Source organism: Erigeron canadensis, chromosome 7 (genome assembly GCF_010389155.1).
Source record: "Erigeron canadensis isolate Cc75 chromosome 7, C_canadensis_v1, whole genome shotgun sequence".
NCBI classification, from domain to species: Eukaryota; Viridiplantae; Streptophyta; class Magnoliopsida; order Asterales; family Asteraceae; genus Erigeron; species Erigeron canadensis.
In genome coordinates, this window is record NC_057767.1 from 17,556,346 (window position 1) to 17,574,806 (window position 18,461).

At 32.5% G+C, this 18,461-nt stretch overlaps 1 protein-coding gene across 1 annotated transcript; it reads left to right on the forward strand.

Moving 5' to 3' along the window:
- Positions 1-10,900: 10,900 nt before the first annotated feature.
- Positions 10,901-17,918, forward strand: LOC122606607 (probable methyltransferase PMT24). The gene is made up of 9 exons (XM_043779451.1): positions 10,901-11,087; positions 12,769-13,688; positions 13,988-14,137; positions 14,504-14,774; positions 14,850-14,960; positions 15,331-15,505; positions 15,997-16,269; positions 16,806-17,000; positions 17,472-17,918. The coding sequence occupies exons 2-9, from the start codon at positions 12,795-12,797 to the stop codon at positions 17,698-17,700; spliced, it is 2,298 nt and encodes a 765-aa protein (XP_043635386.1). The 5' UTR covers positions 10,901-11,087; positions 12,769-12,794; the 3' UTR covers positions 17,701-17,918.
- The last annotated feature ends 543 nt before the right edge of the window (positions 17,919-18,461 follow it).

The following is an 18,461-nucleotide window of genomic DNA, read 5'->3' on the forward strand; positions in this document are numbered from 1 at the left end:
GCTCATCACATAAATCCTTTATTATCATTTCATACTCATATATCAAGAATCATTTCATATAACAAACTCTCTTTCAAGAAACATTGCATATATAGAAAGTAGTTTCATTTATCATGCTTTTCACCCCGAAAGTAAAACACATAAAAGAGTTTGAAAGGGGGCTATGACTCACCTTGATATGCCGCATATTATACTCATCTATCCAAAATGGGTACTTCCCATCTATAGCTTCCTTGACCATATATCCATTATGTTCCTCCATCATTTTTCAAGCCAAGACTATCCCTACGATAGGACTAATATACGTAAGTTCCTATCTTAAGCCATCACTTAGAAATGTCATTTTCATTATGTTACTATCAATTGTGGGGTCCAAGTATATTGGTAACACTCGCATCGTTTTGGTTGTAGAGATTGATGGTGTAAGGGTTACTTTCATTACATGTGTAGTTATAAGTTGTTAGATTTTTGGTAACTTGGCTTCATTTGTGGTTTCACTTGGCATCTTAGGTTATCATGTAGAAATATCATATTAAGCTATGTTATCCTTATTCATCATTTGTTGTGTAACCGATTTTAGCGCGAATTAGCATTTGTGATATCAGTATATAACTTGGTTAACATAATTACTTATTCCTATCTCACTTAATTATCTTTGTTTTATTTTTATTACACTTATCTCATGAAATTCGTTTAAGTGTTATGGGCCATTATCAATTGGGCCTTAAGTGTCATGGGCTTTTAAATGTTTTGGGCTTACATTAGTTATTGGGCTTTACCTTATTTGGGTTAGGTGCATAATGGGTCATAGTGGTTATTGGGCTATAAGGCTTATTGGGCCAAGTGGGCCTACTGATTTGTGTTCCTTATGGGTTCATTATTTGGGCCAGGTTAGCCCATTATGGTTCTTAGTTCATTACATAGCCCATTATGCCATTTATAAGATTACTTACAAATTTTCTGTTTTATACTTTATTTTTAAGAAATGTTAGCTACTATTTTGGGGTCAAGACGAATTATTTGGACCTTCATGATTTTTACACAGTGACTTATATGTATCTAGTATTTTGTGAATTTTTGGTGAATTTTTAAATGATGTTTGGTGTCCTTAAAAATTATCCAAACACAAACTGTCCCGAATGGGCACTGCTTGCGACATCAGAAGTTTTATAAAAGTTCTTGATGTTCTGATTGTTAGAAAAATCCCATGATTTTATTTTAAGTTCACAACACATTGAAATTACTTTCCACCAAGTATGACCTCCTGGAACTTTATGGATTAGGAGATAAAAATTGTTAAAGTTTATAAAATATTCATACAAAATTATAGTTTTGACCAGTTTCAGTAGAAAAATCATATCTTTCGTTTGGTTTAGTGTTTTTGAGTAATTCCAGTTGGAGGTTAATCTTAACTCATTTGTCTACAACTTTTATTTTGATAGTTTTTCTTGAAAATGTCCTCACATGTTCAGTTTACCCGTTCTAAGACAGGAGATCAATTCTGTCAGAATGTTTATTAGTTAATACATCCCACCAATGGTTTTGTTTGCTTGCTTTAACCTCTAGATTCCCACTAACAAAATTATTACTTTGTTTTGTATCTCTTAACATAAAATATACAGATTATATCAAATTCAAAATCATAACCATCCATCTCAAATCCCCAAATCAAAATCAATCAAAACTAGTGCAAAACTAAGCATGCATGTTAAGATCTATCACTTTCAAGCTCAATCAACTTATTATCTTTTATGTGTGAGACTTTTTAATGATTATTTCTTATTATTCCATCATTTAAATATGCATGCATGAATAGATATATGTGTATTTAGTGATAAAATGAAAGGTAAAAAGAGTGGTAATCAAAAGAGTTCAAGTTATCAACCTTTGAAGATCAAAATAACAAGATGGGATGTGGTGTTGGGTCTTGTTCTTGATGGCAGCCCATGAGTCGTTTGTTGGCTGTTGCAAGCTCAAAAATAAGGGAAAATAAGCTATCAAATGAAAGAAGGGATGAAGAACAAACAAAGGAACATGTTGGGTACCCATTGATAATCAAGAACCAAAAGGAAGGAAGAAGATGGGACTTGTTTGCTCCTGTTTTCTGCTGCTGTTCGATCAGCCCCTTAGAGGGCTGATTTCGAGACCTTGTTGCCTCCAAATCGACTCCATGCTTCCACCATACATGACTCTAGTTGTTGGATGATCAATGGAACTTATTATTACACTAGATTAGTTAGTTTCAAGCTCCATTTTGCCTTGGAGAAATCTGAAAATGGAGAAGGAGGTGGAGATAGTTGAGAGAGAGTTTTTGGGAGGAGTGTGTGTTTTGTTTTCAAGAATGAAAGGTGTGGGGTGGTGTGTGCAGATGTATGGACGTGGGAGAGAGGAGGAAAAGGAGTTAGGAGGATGCCTATTGGTCTAATGGAGTGGTGTAGTGGGTTAGGAGTGAACTCATTGGTTAACCCAAGTGGTTTGTGTTGGGTTTAAGTCCTAACTAGTGTTTGTATGTATGTATATGTATATGTGATGTATATTTATGTGTGAGTGTAAGAATAAGTGGGTTAGTTGTATGTTGATTGGTGGATTTTATAAGAGTTTATATGTATAATAAGTTTAAGTTGTGTGCATATCTTTTAATTGGAAGACTTATTCAAATGTTGCAATATATTTATGTACTTATTATTATTCAAGCTTACTATTATGTACATAATAGTTTATAAATCTATTTTCAAGATGGTCATTATATCTTTGTGTTCAAATGTACGTCAATTAGTTTGGCGTTTGAATTGTTGGTCCTTTGTGAAGATTTATGATTGTTATCACAACTTGTGAGTCTTACCTTATTATTTATATAACTTAACTTCTCGAGATTCAATTTTTGGTTCATTGGCATTTTGTCAAGTTCAATTAGAACTAATATCTGTAACTTGAGATCGTATTGAATAATTATAGTTATTTTTTATGGCATTTCACTGTACTAGGGGGCAATTATCGCTATGCTTTGAATGTCTAGAAGGTCGATTCTCTTAATAAACCTCTAGGGATAAGGACCTAGATAAGTCCAAGTAAATTATCCTAATTGGAAATTGAGGGTTGTTACATATTGGAGGCTTAAGGAGTCACGAAATTTCTGCCATATATCCATCTTCAAAAGTGTTCTTCAAGGGTATATATCTTCATCTCTTTACTAGTTTGATCTTGTTCTTGTTTATGTTAAAAAGATTTTATCAAAAGATTGTGTTTTCTTATGTTTTCTTTTGAATATACACTTGATGAGGGCAAGGTTGATAGGATCTTTCTTTCCATGCTCATGCATGTTGAATCCATGAAGAAAGATCCAAGGATTCAACTAGTTTAAGACCCAAAAGTGTGGATATATGTTTAATAGTCTTTAATAGGATTTTTCCTTTGAAAGATGGTTATATTCATACATATTATGAAGGTAATATTTCTGGAAATATTTATAAAAATATAGATTTTATTGATAAAGTGTTGAATCTATGAAAGTTAGCATAAAAAGGTGGATATGTGTTGATTAGTTGTAAAGTAACTTTTTATATAAAAAGATGAACATATTTTATATAATATTTATGTATATATTTCTGGAAAATTTCATAAAAATACATTCTTTTATGTTGATGGATTTTTGTTGGATAAAGATTTGTTGTTAAAAATGATGAGATGATTACATGCATGCTAGATTTAAGAAAGTTGGATTGTTGTTTGGATTATGAGATGAAGCTAGGCTTGTCATAAGTGAAAAATGTGTTAATATCAAAGTTAATATTCCGGAAAAATTATGGTAATGACAAAAATATGATTATGGAACCAAACAAGGCAAAATAGGCTTGAAATCGAAAACCGAAAGCTTGTTAAAATGCATTTTGAGCACACACATGCACCATAACTTTATGACCATGAAAATGGGATGAACATACTAGAAATATGACATATTAAAAGTATAAAACTCAAGTCATTTGATGCATGGCAAGAATAAGCTCAAAAATCGTCTTTTCGGGTCAAATAATCGCTAACCGAAAGCACTAAATTGCACATATCACACCATCACCACCATCACGACTTGAACCACCAAAATATGATGAACTTACTGTGAATGTTGAATTTAGGATGAAAATTCATTTTGAAGTACCTTAATGGCCTAAGAAATGAGGCTAAAATCACTATTTCGGTAAACGATTTTCAATTATAAAATCCTCAAATTATAAGGACACAAGAGAGGTTGAATGGTTACAAATTTTTATTGATAAAAGTTGCCTAAAAAAGCCTGGGATTTTTGGACAAAAGCTCTTGTGATGATTTCTAAGTGTTTTTATAATTTAGTGAATTTAAAAGGGATTTTAAGGAATAAATAAATCAATAATAAATTATATAAATCATGAACTTGGACAAAATCCCATAACTAATGTTAAAATAACCTAAACCTACTGGAGAAAAATAATTTCAAGGAGAGAAACAAGTTTTACATAATTTAAGAATAAATAACTAAGTTAACATCACTAATTAATCACTATTATTAAATAATTATTAATAAAGCCTAAATAAATAAATAAAATATAATATTACAAGTTTAAGAACATAATAATCAGTAGATAATCCAAATATAATTATCCATAAATTTTAAAGGTAATCTAAGAACCTAAGAATCATTATAAGGAATTATTTAATTAATTAATGAATAAATGGAATAAATAATTAATTAAATAATAATAAATCAAGGAAATTAATATAAATCAGAAAATATATTTTAAAATCCAAAATACTACTGTACCAATATCAAATAATAGTACAAAGCAAAGTGTGCAAAAGAAATCTCGCGAATCAAAGCCGAATTACCGAAATTCCAACAAACGCGCAAAAACGCTTAACGCAAAAACTACTCTTACCATCAATTCCAATTTAACCAAACATCTTGAACATCATAATACACTTTGATTCCATAATTAAGTAACAACCAAAGATAGGCAAGCCTACTAGCATAAATCTCATGATCTAGTTCACTAGTTCGTGTAACACGCACTTACGTTGTGTATATTTGAATACCATGGTTTAGGCTTGCTTGGGGGACGACATCACTAGGCACACATCTTGTATTTGATCAGCCCCCATTACTCTCAAATCAAGTGAGTCATATCCCCCTTTCAAACTCTTTTATGTGTTTTACTTTCAGGGTGGAAAAGCATGATAAATGAAACTACTTTCTATATATGCAATGTTTCTTGAAAGAGAGTTTGTTATATGAAATGATTCTTGATATATGAGTATGAAATGATAATAAAGGATTTATGTGATGAGCTTAAGTTTTGTCAAACCGCGGCGTTCGGTACACTACTATTTACTCCGAAAGTGGAGGCCTGTAGTTAGTTAGTTGTGCAACTAGGTTTCGTCCGCCCACCCAAAGCGTACCGTTGGAAGGTTGGTTGCCTTCGTGACAACCTCCACTTCTAGTCTGGCCCCTGGGTGTTCTAACTACCTTAAGATAATCGGGCGTCTCCATGGCACGACCCACTATCATCTTTGTTATTATTATTACGGCACTTGATTGACAACTTGTGCTATGAATTGAATTATTGGATTGTATTCGGACTTGAATAAAATGGTAGTAGTAGTGGCTCAAGTACTTACTCATCTAAGATAATGGAATTAGACCTTGTGGTCATATGACAAGGATTTATTTACATGGGTTAAAATTGAGTTGAACAAATGATTATCAAAGGATGAATTGGAAATATTCATAGAAATTGGTGATTCCCAATTTATTTTGTTATGATGTGTATATATGCTTATTGTATTAGTTAAAAACCTATGAACTCACTCAACTCTCATAGTTGACACTTTTTCTTCATGCTTTTTCAGGTTTAGAGCAGTAGGTTTGCTTATGGACCGCTTTTGGACATTGTGTTTGTTTGGTGAACGAAGACATGTAATGCAAACAGTTTATCTTTTATTCGGATTTGGACTTATGTAATGATTTTTAACACTTTACTTTGAACTATGTAATCGTTTAATTTGGAATGGCTTTAAGACTTTAATTAAGGTGTTTCCATTTAATCTTTTGTACCATGTCATTCTGTGGCATCTCGTGTTTCCGCCGTAGTCGGGGTGTTACATATACATCATAATCAAAAATTTGAGAGTCACCAAAATTTCCAAGTATACCTCCAATATACCATTTAAAAAGCGTATGTTCCACTTACTACAATCAATCGTAATAAAATCATTATCATATAACCACAAGGGTATAATTCAATTAACTTAGATGAGTAAATGCTTGAGCCACTACTACTACCATTTTTTCAAAGTCCAATAATAAATAAATAAATCTTGCACGAGCTGTCAATCAAGTGCCGTAATAATAATAATATAAAAGGGGTCGTGCCATGGAGACGACCTAAGTAAGGTAGCTAGAACACCCGTGGTCGGACTGGAAGTGGAAGTTGTCACAAAGGCAACCAACCTTCCACCGTTACACAATTGGATGGGTGGACGAAACCTAGTTGCGCAACTAACTAACTACAGGCCTCCATAATCGGAGTAAATAGTAGTGAACCGAAGAAAACGGTTTGACAGAACTCAAGCTCATCATATAAATCATTTGTCATAATGAACATACGAAACAATTTCACTTCATAATCATAATATCAAGAATCATTTCATGTATTTGTAATAATAGAAGCAATTTAGCTTATATATTATGCTTTTCACCCCGATAGTTAAAACACATAAAATAGTTTGAAAGGGGGCTATGACTCACTTGAATTGAGAGTGAAAGAGGGCTGATCAAAAGTGAGATCTCCGGCTAGTGGTGTCTTTCCTCAAGCAAGCCTAAACCATGGTATTCGAAATATGCACAACGTAAGGGTGTGTTACATGAACTAGTAAACTAGATAATGAGATATATGCTAATAGGCTTGCCTATCTTTGGTTGTTACTTAATTATGGAATCAAGGTGCATTATGATGTTCAAAATGTTTGGTTAAATTAGAATTGGTGATAAGAGTAGTTTTTGCGTTATGCGTTTTTGCGCGTTTGTTGGAATTTCGGTAATTTGGCTTTGATTCACGAGATTTCTTTTGTACACTTTGCTTTGTATTATTATTTGATATTGGTACTGTAATATTATGGGTTTTAAAATATATTTTCTGATTTATATTAATTTTCTTGATTTATTATTATTTAATTAATTATTTATTCCATTTATTCATTAATTAATTAAATAATTCCTTATAATATTCTTAGGTTCTTAAATTACCTTTAAAATTTATAGATAATTGTATTTTGATTATCTACTGAGTATTATGCTTTTAAACTTGTAATATTTTTTAATTTTTTATTTATTTATTTAAGCTTTCTTATTATTTATTTAATAATAGTGATTAATTAGTGATTTTAACTTAGTTATTTATTCTTAAATTATGTAAAACTTGGTTCTTTCCTTGAAATTATTTTTCTCCAGTAGGTTTAAGTTATTTTAACATTAGTTATGTGATTTTGTCCAAGTTCATAATTTATATAATTTATTATTGATTTAATTATTCTTTAAAATCCCTTTTAAATTCACTAAATCATAAAAACATTTAGAAATCATCACAAGAGTTTTTGTCCAAAAATCCCAGGCCTTTCTAGGCACCTTTTATCAATAAAAATTTGTAACCATTCAACCTCTCTTGTGTCCTTATAATTTGAGGACTTTTAAATATGAAAATCGTTTACCGAAATAGTGATTTTTGCCTCATTTCTCAACCAAATTAAGTGTTTCAAAAGGGATTTTTGTTCTTATTTCATTTTTTTCCAGAATATCCATCATATTTTGATGCCCTAAGTCGTGATTGTGGTGGTGGTGTGCTATGTGCAATTTTGTGCTTTCGGGTGGTGATTGTTTGACCCGAAAAAGTGATTTTTGTGCTTGTTATTGTCTTGGACCAACCAAGTTGAGTTTTGTAATATTAATATCAATATTTCACAGTAACTTTGTGATATTTTCTTGGTTATTTGATTTTGGTGCAAGTGTGTGCTAAAAGTGCATTTTTGCAAGCTTTCGGTTTTCGATTTCAAGCCTATTTTGCCTTGTTTGGTTCCATAATCATATTTTTGTCATTACCATAATTTTTCCAGAATATTAACCTTAATATTAACACATTTTTCACTTATGACAAGCCTAGCTTCATCTCATAATCCAAACAACAATCCAACTTTCTTAAATCTAGCATGCATGTAATCATCTCATCATTTTTAACAACAAATCTTTATCCAACAAAAAAATCCATCAACATAAAAATGTATTTTTATGAAATTTTCCAGAAATATATACATAAATATTATATAAAATATGTTCATCTTTTTATATAAAAAGTTACTTTACAACTAATCAACACATACCCACCTTTTTGATGCTAACTTTCATAGATCCAACACTTTATCAATAAAATCTATATTTTTATAAATATTTCCAGAAATATTTCCTTCATAATATATATGAATATAACCATCTTTCAAAGGAAAAATCATATCAAAGACTATTAAACACACAACCACACTTTTGGGTCTTAAACTAGTCGAATCATTGGACTTTTCTTTATAGATTCAACATGCATGAGCATGAGAAGAAAAACTATATCAACTTTGCCCTCATTAAGTGTATATTTGAAAGGAAACTTGAAGATTCATAAAGAAAACATAAAGAAAATAAAATCTTTTGATGAAACCTTTTCAATATGAACATAAACAAGATTAAGCAAGTAAAGAGATGAAGATTATACCCTTGAAGAACACTTTTTAGAGATGGAAAAAGGGCAAATTTTCATGGCCTTTAAGCTCCAAGAATACCCTTGTTTTAACCTCAAAATGCCCCTTAATCTATAGTCTAATCCAACTCTTGCTTAGCCTAACTTAAACCTTATTATTAGCTAGTGTTTAGATGAGTTTTGTGGGTGTTCTTACCCACTTTGTGGCTGCCGAAAATGAAGAGAAAAAGGAGGGAGAAAGAAAGGTTTTTGAGAGAGAATAACCTTGTGTGTGAAAAGAGTGAAAGGCGTGTGAAATGTGTGAGTTCCAAGAGTGAGAAATGAGTGTTATGTGAATTCAAAATGAGAGTGTGAGAGGGGTAAGGGGGCCGGCCTCAAAGGGGGGAAATGAAGGGGTTTTTGGCTTTTATTTTTTTTTATAAAAATTGTTGTATAAGTATAAGTGTAAGTGTATGTAAATTTTGTATTTGTTTTGTAAGTGTTTAGTTAGTTAAATGTAAGTATTTGGTTGTTTTAGTTAGGAATATGTATATATGTGTATAAGTCATGTATATTTATGTGTATGGATATATTTTTGTATTTTTAGTTGGTTACATAGGTCATTGGTTGTAAATTTGTATTAATTTTTAAGCTTATATGCTTACTTATTAAGTTTTTGACGCTTTTACGTACATAATATTTCCGATTATATTTTTAGTTGAAAATTTTATTTATCATGATCATATCTTCTTAATTTGGTTTTATTTTTGATTTGTTGGGCATTCCATAGGAATTTTGATTGGTATCTCAATTTGTGAGACTCGCTTTATTAATTATAACTTGATTTGATCATTAAGGTTTTTGTCCAATCGTATTTTATTAAATTGAAATTAGAATTAATCAATAGCTTTAGATTACTAATTTAAGGGCATTATCTACTAACTTCAAATATAACTATGGCTGGCGGGAACATAGACAACCTAACTAGCACGTATATATAATATATAAATAGTAGGGTTGTTACACAATTGTGTTAAGAAGACTGGTGTACTTGACTACTTTCTTAAGTTATGTAATTTTTGTGTTGGTCATTTTGTAAGGTTCATCTAGTTACATACATTACATAGACATAAATTCGTTTTTTGTTAGCATTGCATAGACGGCTTTGCAGATACAATACACAAGCTTTCGATCTTTCATAAGCCTAGTAACATAATTCCATAATATTACAAACAATTGTTAGTTGATTTCATAAAGTATAAACTTTATCTATTTTTCAAACCTATACACAAAATTTCAATCTTACATAAGCCTAATAACATAATTCCATAAAAATAAAACCAATTATTAGCTGATTTCATAAAGTATAAATTTTGTCTATTTTCAAACATATACATTTTCAAATATTAAATTTATTGTTTATATTGTATTTGCAAGTGTTATACAAATTTCTAAAAGAAATATATATTAAGCATAAGAAAACTGCTCCGTTTAGGTTAAATGCTCCGTTTTTACTTGCAAAACGGCACTTACATCTACACAGTTTTACATAAAATTGCCAGTTTTGGAATTTAACAAAAAAACGCACGTTTTATGTTAAACGGTACTTAAAATGATAGAATGACACCTGTCTTTTATCTGACATTTGTGTCAGACCACGTGTAATTCCCCTCTGCAGTTTTACTATTTACACATCGATCATACGCGGCGTTTTATATAAAACCGAGTGGTAGCGTTTAACGTCAAACGGGGCGTTTTGGTATTCAAACAGTTGATGATGATTTACTCTTTGATTTTAATGTATCCGTGAAGATTCTCTCTGGTTTTACAATCTAGAAATGGTGGGTTTATAATTTACATGGATCACTGGTACAGTAACAACAACAACAATAACAACTGTACCTGGCCAATTCTTAAACGGGGTATGAGGGAGGTGAGACCTTTATCAGAGGTAGAGAAACTCTGGCCAGAAAGATATAAAAGCCTTGATAAATAGATACACGTAAATCCTCGATTATACACTGGTACTGTAATAAATACACGTAATAAATAGACGTAAATCCTCGATTATAGGCGGCCATAATGAATAGATCTACCTTAAGGGGAAAAAAAAACAGTCGGTGGTATATACATAATACACTCAGCTGGATCTAACCATATTTCCCACACAATCACATTCTTTATTAGTAATTCCCACACACAATCCGCGTCCTATATATATATATATATATATCACTCCGTCTTTCTGTGTGTGTTAACTTCACTCTGTTTTCTTCCCCCAATTTCTTTGAGAGTTGATGAACCTGAAAGCTTAAACATTCTACGACCAGATCTTTTATAAAGGTTTAACCTTTTCTTCTCTAAATCTCATGTTTTCATATATTATTATTTTTTTTCTGTTTTTTGGATTGTAAGTTGTTTTACTGATCCAAGTGTTTTTGTATGATTTTTGATTTGAAGATTTGATCTGAACTTTTTAAAATTGCTTGTTAAAGATAATCTTAATAATGTCATGTTTTGTTAAAATTGTAATGTTATGATTTTGATTTATATATGAATGGTTTTTATATGATGTAGATCATTGTTTATGATCTTGTGGTAGCTAGATCAATGCAACGATACTTGATATATTTGAACTATATGACTTTCTCTTGTCTAGCTTGAAATGGATCTTGTATCCAAATCCATTACTCTCTGTGGTTTTGTTTATGTTCTCTTTATGCTTAGATCCGTTAAATTCATACATATATGTTTCAGTTGTTATTATCTATACAGCCAGTGGGGGAATCAGGATTGCGAGTGACCCGTAGCACAAACTTTTTAACAATAGTCTCGTATTCGTACAAAGTAACGTTAACGACTAAATAGTTATGATTTATAAGCAATTTTTAGGGATTTTCGCTATTTTTAGCATTTTATAAAAGTTTTAGCATTTTTGTTGGTTTTTATATCACATTTAGATGCTCAAATACATCTATCTAAGTTTGGTTCTTACAAATATCTTTTAAAAGTTTAAAGTTATCCACATTGACCGGTATCCAAAATTTCGTTGACCCGTACCATTAATAATAAAAACCAACGTATACTAAAGAAATTTACACTACATGGGTTGAGCAGACTCGTACCCCCGGCCACCCCTACCCTTAAGGTAGTGCCGCCCCTGTATACAACATTTATTCCAAAATGCCCCTTTATTTTTGTTCACCAATTTAAAAATCTTCAGCTATTATACTTATAATATTCTTAATGAAATTATTTACAATATACATCCGTTAAAACAACTACGCTACCCCTACTAATTCAACCTTTGTCCAAAAAATTATTGTATTTATCCAACTTAATTAGGTTGCTTTTTAGGGTAATCAACTTTTAAATTAAAATACTTGATATTCTATGTATTTGATGGTGTATTTGCAATGTTTCATATATATAAGCTGCCATATGGCATCCACACCACTTACCACGTCTGTGAAAGTACTGCCTGATGCATACAATAAAATATTTGAGAGTTAAATGCACCCAATGTAATATTGTAATCATACTAAGTTGGTTAAATAAGTAGACTGTGGAGCGAAATCGAATACATTTTCAATGCATCTTTCTGTAATTTTTGCACTGCTAAGTCACAAGTTCTAGCTATATCTTTGCTTGGTGAAACCCTGTTTGTTTAGATTTGATTTCTGGTTTCTACATACTTCTCAAAATTCAAACCTAGTTTATTTTTTTTTTAAATTCAAGAATCACAATTGTGTAAGGTCAGGTATGTAATCTCTAAAATTTAAGTGGATGTGATATTTGTTGTTGAGATTTTACTTAAACGGTCTATGGTTATGTTGATATTTCTGCCAAGTCACTGTGCATGTTCTATACTTTTCTACTCTTAAATGTTTATCCGAATGTTGATTATTATGTTGTATTATGTGCTGAATGAGCAGTTGAAATGACAATAAGGTTTCATTTGTTTATTTTATTTTTTTGTCTTTACGCATACTAAATCGTTAACTTTCTGTTTTCTCTCCTATAGGTTTACACAACATACATTGTAGAATCATGGCTCAGGGAAAATATTCCCGGGTCGATGGGAAGAAGTCATCTTGCTCCACAGCCACAATTGTTGTTATTGTTGGTGTTTGTTTAGTTGGTGTGTGGATGTTCATGTCATCATCCGCTGCCCCTGGTCAAAGTCCCGTCTTTCCTAGTGTAGAAGTAAACCAAAAGGCTTCCACAAAGGTGAGTAATCAATTTGAAGATAATTCAGGGGATCTATCAGATGAAGTTAAAGAAGAGGCCAATCAAGAAAACACTCGAGAAAATAAAACTGAAGTTGAAATGAACACAATAGATGATTCAAAGTCAAACTCAGAAGACTCAAGCTCAAATTCTGATTCGAATGAAAATGAGAATACTGATTTTGATTCAAACGAAAGCAAAAATTCAAATTCTCGGTCAAATGAAATTGAAAACTCAAGTTCTGACTCAAACGAAAATGGGAATTCGAATGAAAGCGACGATTCGAATTCTGAGACGAATGAAACCATTAAGAGTGAAGAGAAAGTAGGGAAAGATGAAGAAAAGCAAACCGAAGAGCGCTCAAGTGATAACAAGACTGAAGATTTATCTACTGCAACACAGTCTGAGATTCTAAAAGAGACAAACACACAAAATGGTGCTTTTTCGACTCAAGCTGCCGAGTCAGCAAACGAGAAGAAATCACAAACCCCATCTTTATCGAAGAGTGACGGTTACAAGTGGAAGACTTGTAATGTTACTGCTGGGCCGGATTATATTCCGTGTCTTGATAATTTGGAAGCTATTAGACATCTTCACGGAAGGAGCCATTATGAGCACAGGGAGAGGCATTGCCCAGCTGAGTCCCCTACATGCCTTGTTCCTCTTCCTGAAGGGTATAAAAGATCACTCAAGTGGCCTAGAAGCAGAGAACAGGTTAATCTTAACTTCTAGACTAGGTTAATCTTAACTTCTAGACTGCTTATCAAACTTCATTTCTAAGAGAGCAAATTGCATGTGAAGGGCGTTCGTTTTTTCTGCTTTTGTTTAAAGTTAAATGAGAATTTAGTGGTCGCATAATTGGTTTGAATAGCCAATTTGATTATAAATGATAAGAGTAAAGCTACTTAGATACACTTATTCGCTTACTAGTGTTTTCCAAATACCCAATATCATAAAAATTAATAATTAGGAATCAATTGGCATCTAACTACAAAGCTCTTTGTATTTCTCAGATATGGTACAGTAATGTGCCACACACAAAACTTGCTGCTGTTAAAGGACATCAAAATTGGGTCAAAGTTACTGGAGAATATCTTACTTTCCCTGGTGGTGGTACTCAATTCAAGAATGGAGCCCTGCACTACATAGACTTCATCCAAAACGTTAGTCTCACTACCTATAAAGGTTCAAGGTTCAACATTGTGACTGTGTTTGTTTCACTCTTGTGGCAATTTTTCACGGGCCAAGTTGTCTCGAAACAGATATATCATTGCCATTTTGTTTCGCTTGAAAAGTTACCTTCTTTTTATTAATAATAATCTTTTTTTTTTATAAACTCATTTAGGTTGTGTTATGCTGCAAATGTAAACAGTGGAGAATTGTAACATTTTTAAACCATTTCTCAATACCTTTTTTTATTATTTTTTCCTACTTAGTGATAACATATAACCTGGATCTAAATTACCACCCTTACATTTTGCTGTAGTTTTTTTTTTTTTCCTAATTGCATTTGGTAATTATAATTTCAGTCACTTCCTGATATTGCATGGGGTAAGAGAACCCGGGTGATATTAGATGTTGGATGTGGAGTTGCTAGTTTTGGGGGTTACCTATTTGAGAGAGATGTGGTCGCAATGTCGTTTGCCCCGAAGGATGAACATGAAGCTCAAGTTCAATTTGCACTAGAAAGGGGTATTCCAGCCATTTCAGCTGTTATGGGTACCCAAAGGCTGCCCTTCCCAAGTAAAGTCTTTGATGTCATTCATTGTGCTCGTTGCAGAGTCCCATGGCACATTGAAGGTGATATTTGATGTTCACTTTTAATTTGTTATATAATTTGAATACAAAGAATATTAAGATGGTATGTGTCTCAAGGTGGTAAACTTCTTTTGGAGCTCAACCGTATGCTGCGACCTGGTGGTTATTTTGTGTGGTCTGCAACTCCAGTTTATCAAAATAAGCCTGAAGACGTTGAAATATGGGAAGGTATGAAAGATTGGAACTCAGATGTTTGTCCTTTGCATTAATTATATAGTATTCGATTTAGGGGTTATAATTTCTATTGATGGTGTCTTTCATCATCTACTTACTAAATTTAGATTTTTTGAAAGCAATCAAGCATTGAGCACCAAACACTATCTTGTTCAACATGTTTTTCTACTTCTGAGTATCTGCTTATCTAGTTGGCCATTGCTGCATAATAACTTCAAGCACATCGAATGCTAATGGTCTTGGGTCGATAATTTACAAAACATAAAATGTTGCTTTTCATGCGATAACACAAAAAGTAAAAAATTGTTGTATTTTGTTGAATGGGGATGATCTGTCCTTCACTTCTTTTGTAATGTTGTTGCAGCTATGTCTAAACTAACGAAAGCCATGTGCTGGGAATTGGTGGTGGTCAATAATGATAAATTGAACGAGGTTGGCGCAGCAATATATAGAAAGCCAAGATCTAATGAATGCTATGAAAACAGACAACAACAAGAACCACCCCTATGTGAAAGCAAGGATGATCCAGATGCAATATGGTAAAGCTATTACCATAGTCTGCTTTTTGTTTTATATAGATAATAACGGGATGGCAATATGGCAGGTTGGATATCTCAAATCAGCGTATTGCTGAAACAGTTTTTTTTATAGTAATGGTCCCAATGGCCGGGGTTGGCTTAGATAGGCACGTGTGAACTCTCTTATTACACAATTTGTCAATTTGGGAGGAAGTATGCAATTTTGGTCGACTGAAGTGAACTTTCTTATAGCGTTAATTGTGCTTACATGAACAATAGTATTCTTAAAAAAATATGGAAGGACGTATGCATATTTGGTCGACCTTTATTGAACTGTTTGACCTGCTCTCCGTATGGCTATATATCTTATATGTTTATTTAACCATTAGAGATAAAACACAATGCAATTTGACCTATTTATAGGTAACCGGGTTAACATTCTCTACCTCCTGCATATTTTGATAGATGTTTATGCCGAAAATAATGATTTTTTTCATGATTTGTGAATACAGGAATGTACAACTTCAAGCATGTATGCATAAAGTACCTGTTGATGAATCAGTTCGTGGTGCAAAATGGCCAGAGACATGGCCGCAGAGGTTGGACTCACCACCATACTGGTTAAAGAGTAGTGAAGTTGGAGTTTATGGAAAACCAGCCCCAGAGGACTTCATTGCTGACTATGAGAACTGGAAACGGGTTGTGTCAAAATCTTACATGAATGGCTTGGGAATCGACTGGTCGTCTGTCAGAAACGTCATGGACATGCGATCTATATATGGAGGGTGAGCAAATTTACATGAAAAGTTGATGCATATGCAATAGAGTGTGACTGCACCGGGTGGGTTGGGTAATCATGCTACAACTTGAAACAGGTTGGGCTGGGTTTATCCAAGCTCATTTTGTTTGACATTTATAAAAAAGTATTTCTAAGTGGTTAGCGTGCCCTCTATGTCATTAGGAGATAGAGGTGGAAAAGTGGTGGGTCCGGTATGTTGTGTGTAGGTTAAAACAGGTAAAATTTGTTCCATATTGAAATAGGTTGACCTAAAACCCCTTTTTGTCCGAAGTTTAATCTATTTAAACAAATAGTTAGTATGTCAAAAATTTAATCCAGTGTTTCACTTTGTTACAAAATACCTTCTATGACTAGGGACTCGTTTGATATGTAGCCTTTTAGACTAATTTTCTTTTGACTTGACTCAAAAATAAATGCGAAAGACCCATTCATATATAATTCAGCTTAGATTGCCGCCCCGTGTGTGGGGTGTTAGTTCTGCAATATCCATTCTTACAATTGTTCTTTTACAAATTTGATTAGATTTGCTGCTGCATTGAGGGATTTGAAGATCTGGGTTATGAATGTTGTACCTCTTGATTCGCCAGATACCCTTCCGATTATATACGAACGTGGACTTTTTGGTATGTATCATAACTGGTGTGAATCGTTCAGCACTTATCCACGATCATATGATCTTCTTCATGCTGATCATCTTTTCTCCGATGTTAAGAAAAGGTATTATTATTTCATTATTCTTGGTAAATTGTAAAAAGCATAATTGCCGTAGGAACCTTTTACCAGAAAATGAATAAATTATGCATATATACAATCATTCTTTGTTGGAGAGTATCGTTTTTTTTTTTTGGCTCGGTACAATATTTTTTGCTTTGCATGTTTGAAAGAAGATGATATACAAAGCCTATATACGAGAAAACAGAAATGGGAGGGTCTTAAGGGTTGGGTAATGCCTGTCTGGAAACACTTATTTTTTGAATTACATGGTGGGGTTTTGATGAAAATTATTGTAAATTATGACATTGTTGATACAGTAACCTTAACTTTTATAATATATAAGGGCTTTAGGAGCTTTTTAATTAGTTTAACTTAACCGGCTAGAAACAAATCATAACCCAAATCGACTTATATATAGGTAAAATAGTCTTTTAACCTCTATCCATAACTAAAAGGTGATAGTTCTTGTAACAGGTGCAAGCTACAATCTTTAATGGCAGAAGTTGATAGAATCTTGAGACCAGAAGGAACTCTAATCGTGCGCGATAATGTTGAGACCATTGCTGAGGTTGAAAACATGGCAAAGTCTTTGAACTGGAAGGTTCGAATGACATACAATAAGGACAACGAGGGTATGTTATGTTTTGAGAAAACGTTATGGCGTCCCACTGAAGTAGAAACAGTACCTTACGCCATCGAATAGAAGTCATGGAACTATGATATTGTGTTCTTCATTTATTAATTTATTTGCATTTGTAATATGTTTTAGCCACATATATTTGTTATTTTCGTTCGTTCTTGTAATGATTTTGATCTTTCTCAGTCCCTCAAATGTACTCCCTTCAACGAGGGAGTTGGGTTAGAATATTTTTACGATATATCATCATATAGCAATGAAATCAAGTAATTGAGTTATTTGTAGCACTATATTCTTACAACATTCAGAATAGATTAATTGTCGTTTAGAAGTTGGCTGGAGTTTTACAAAAATGAAATTCTTCCGTGGATATGTAGGTGGATTAGTTTCTTCGATCGATAGACAATTTGATTAGTTTAGTTTCTTATTTTTTTATTCTTGCTTTAAATTGTGAAGTTATATTGACAGAACTGAGTTGTACGCCAAATGGACACTTTAAAGGTGATATAATATCAAGGAAGGGTTTGAAAATCGTCACGGATTTACTGATTTAGGCCAATGGGTTTGGAAATGGTCACTGATTTACCAGTTTAGGCCGTGTATGTTTGAGTCAAGAAAACTTGTTTTTCAAGATAATCTGAAAAAGGAAAACTATAAGCCTTATTTAAATCTAAGGTCATTATTCGAATAAGCAAAATTTTCTTTATTATTTTTTTTAAAATAAAAATTTGTCAACAAGCACTATATCATAAACTTTATCCTAGATTATAATACCACTAATATTATTATCCGTTCTCTCTTCATTGGCAACTAATGAGAATAGGCTT

Coding starts and splice junctions, on each gene's coding strand:
- LOC122606607 (XM_043779451.1), top strand. CDS start 12,795: ATGGCTCAGGGAAAATATTCCCGGGTCGATGGGAAGAAGTCATCTTGC. Junction 14,961..15,330: donor AGACGTTGAAATATGGGAAG/GTATGAAAGATT, acceptor ATGTTGTTGCAG/CTATGTCTAAACTAACGAAA. Junction 17,001..17,471: donor TTCTCCGATGTTAAGAAAAG/GTATTATTATTT, acceptor TTCTTGTAACAG/GTGCAAGCTACAATCTTTAA.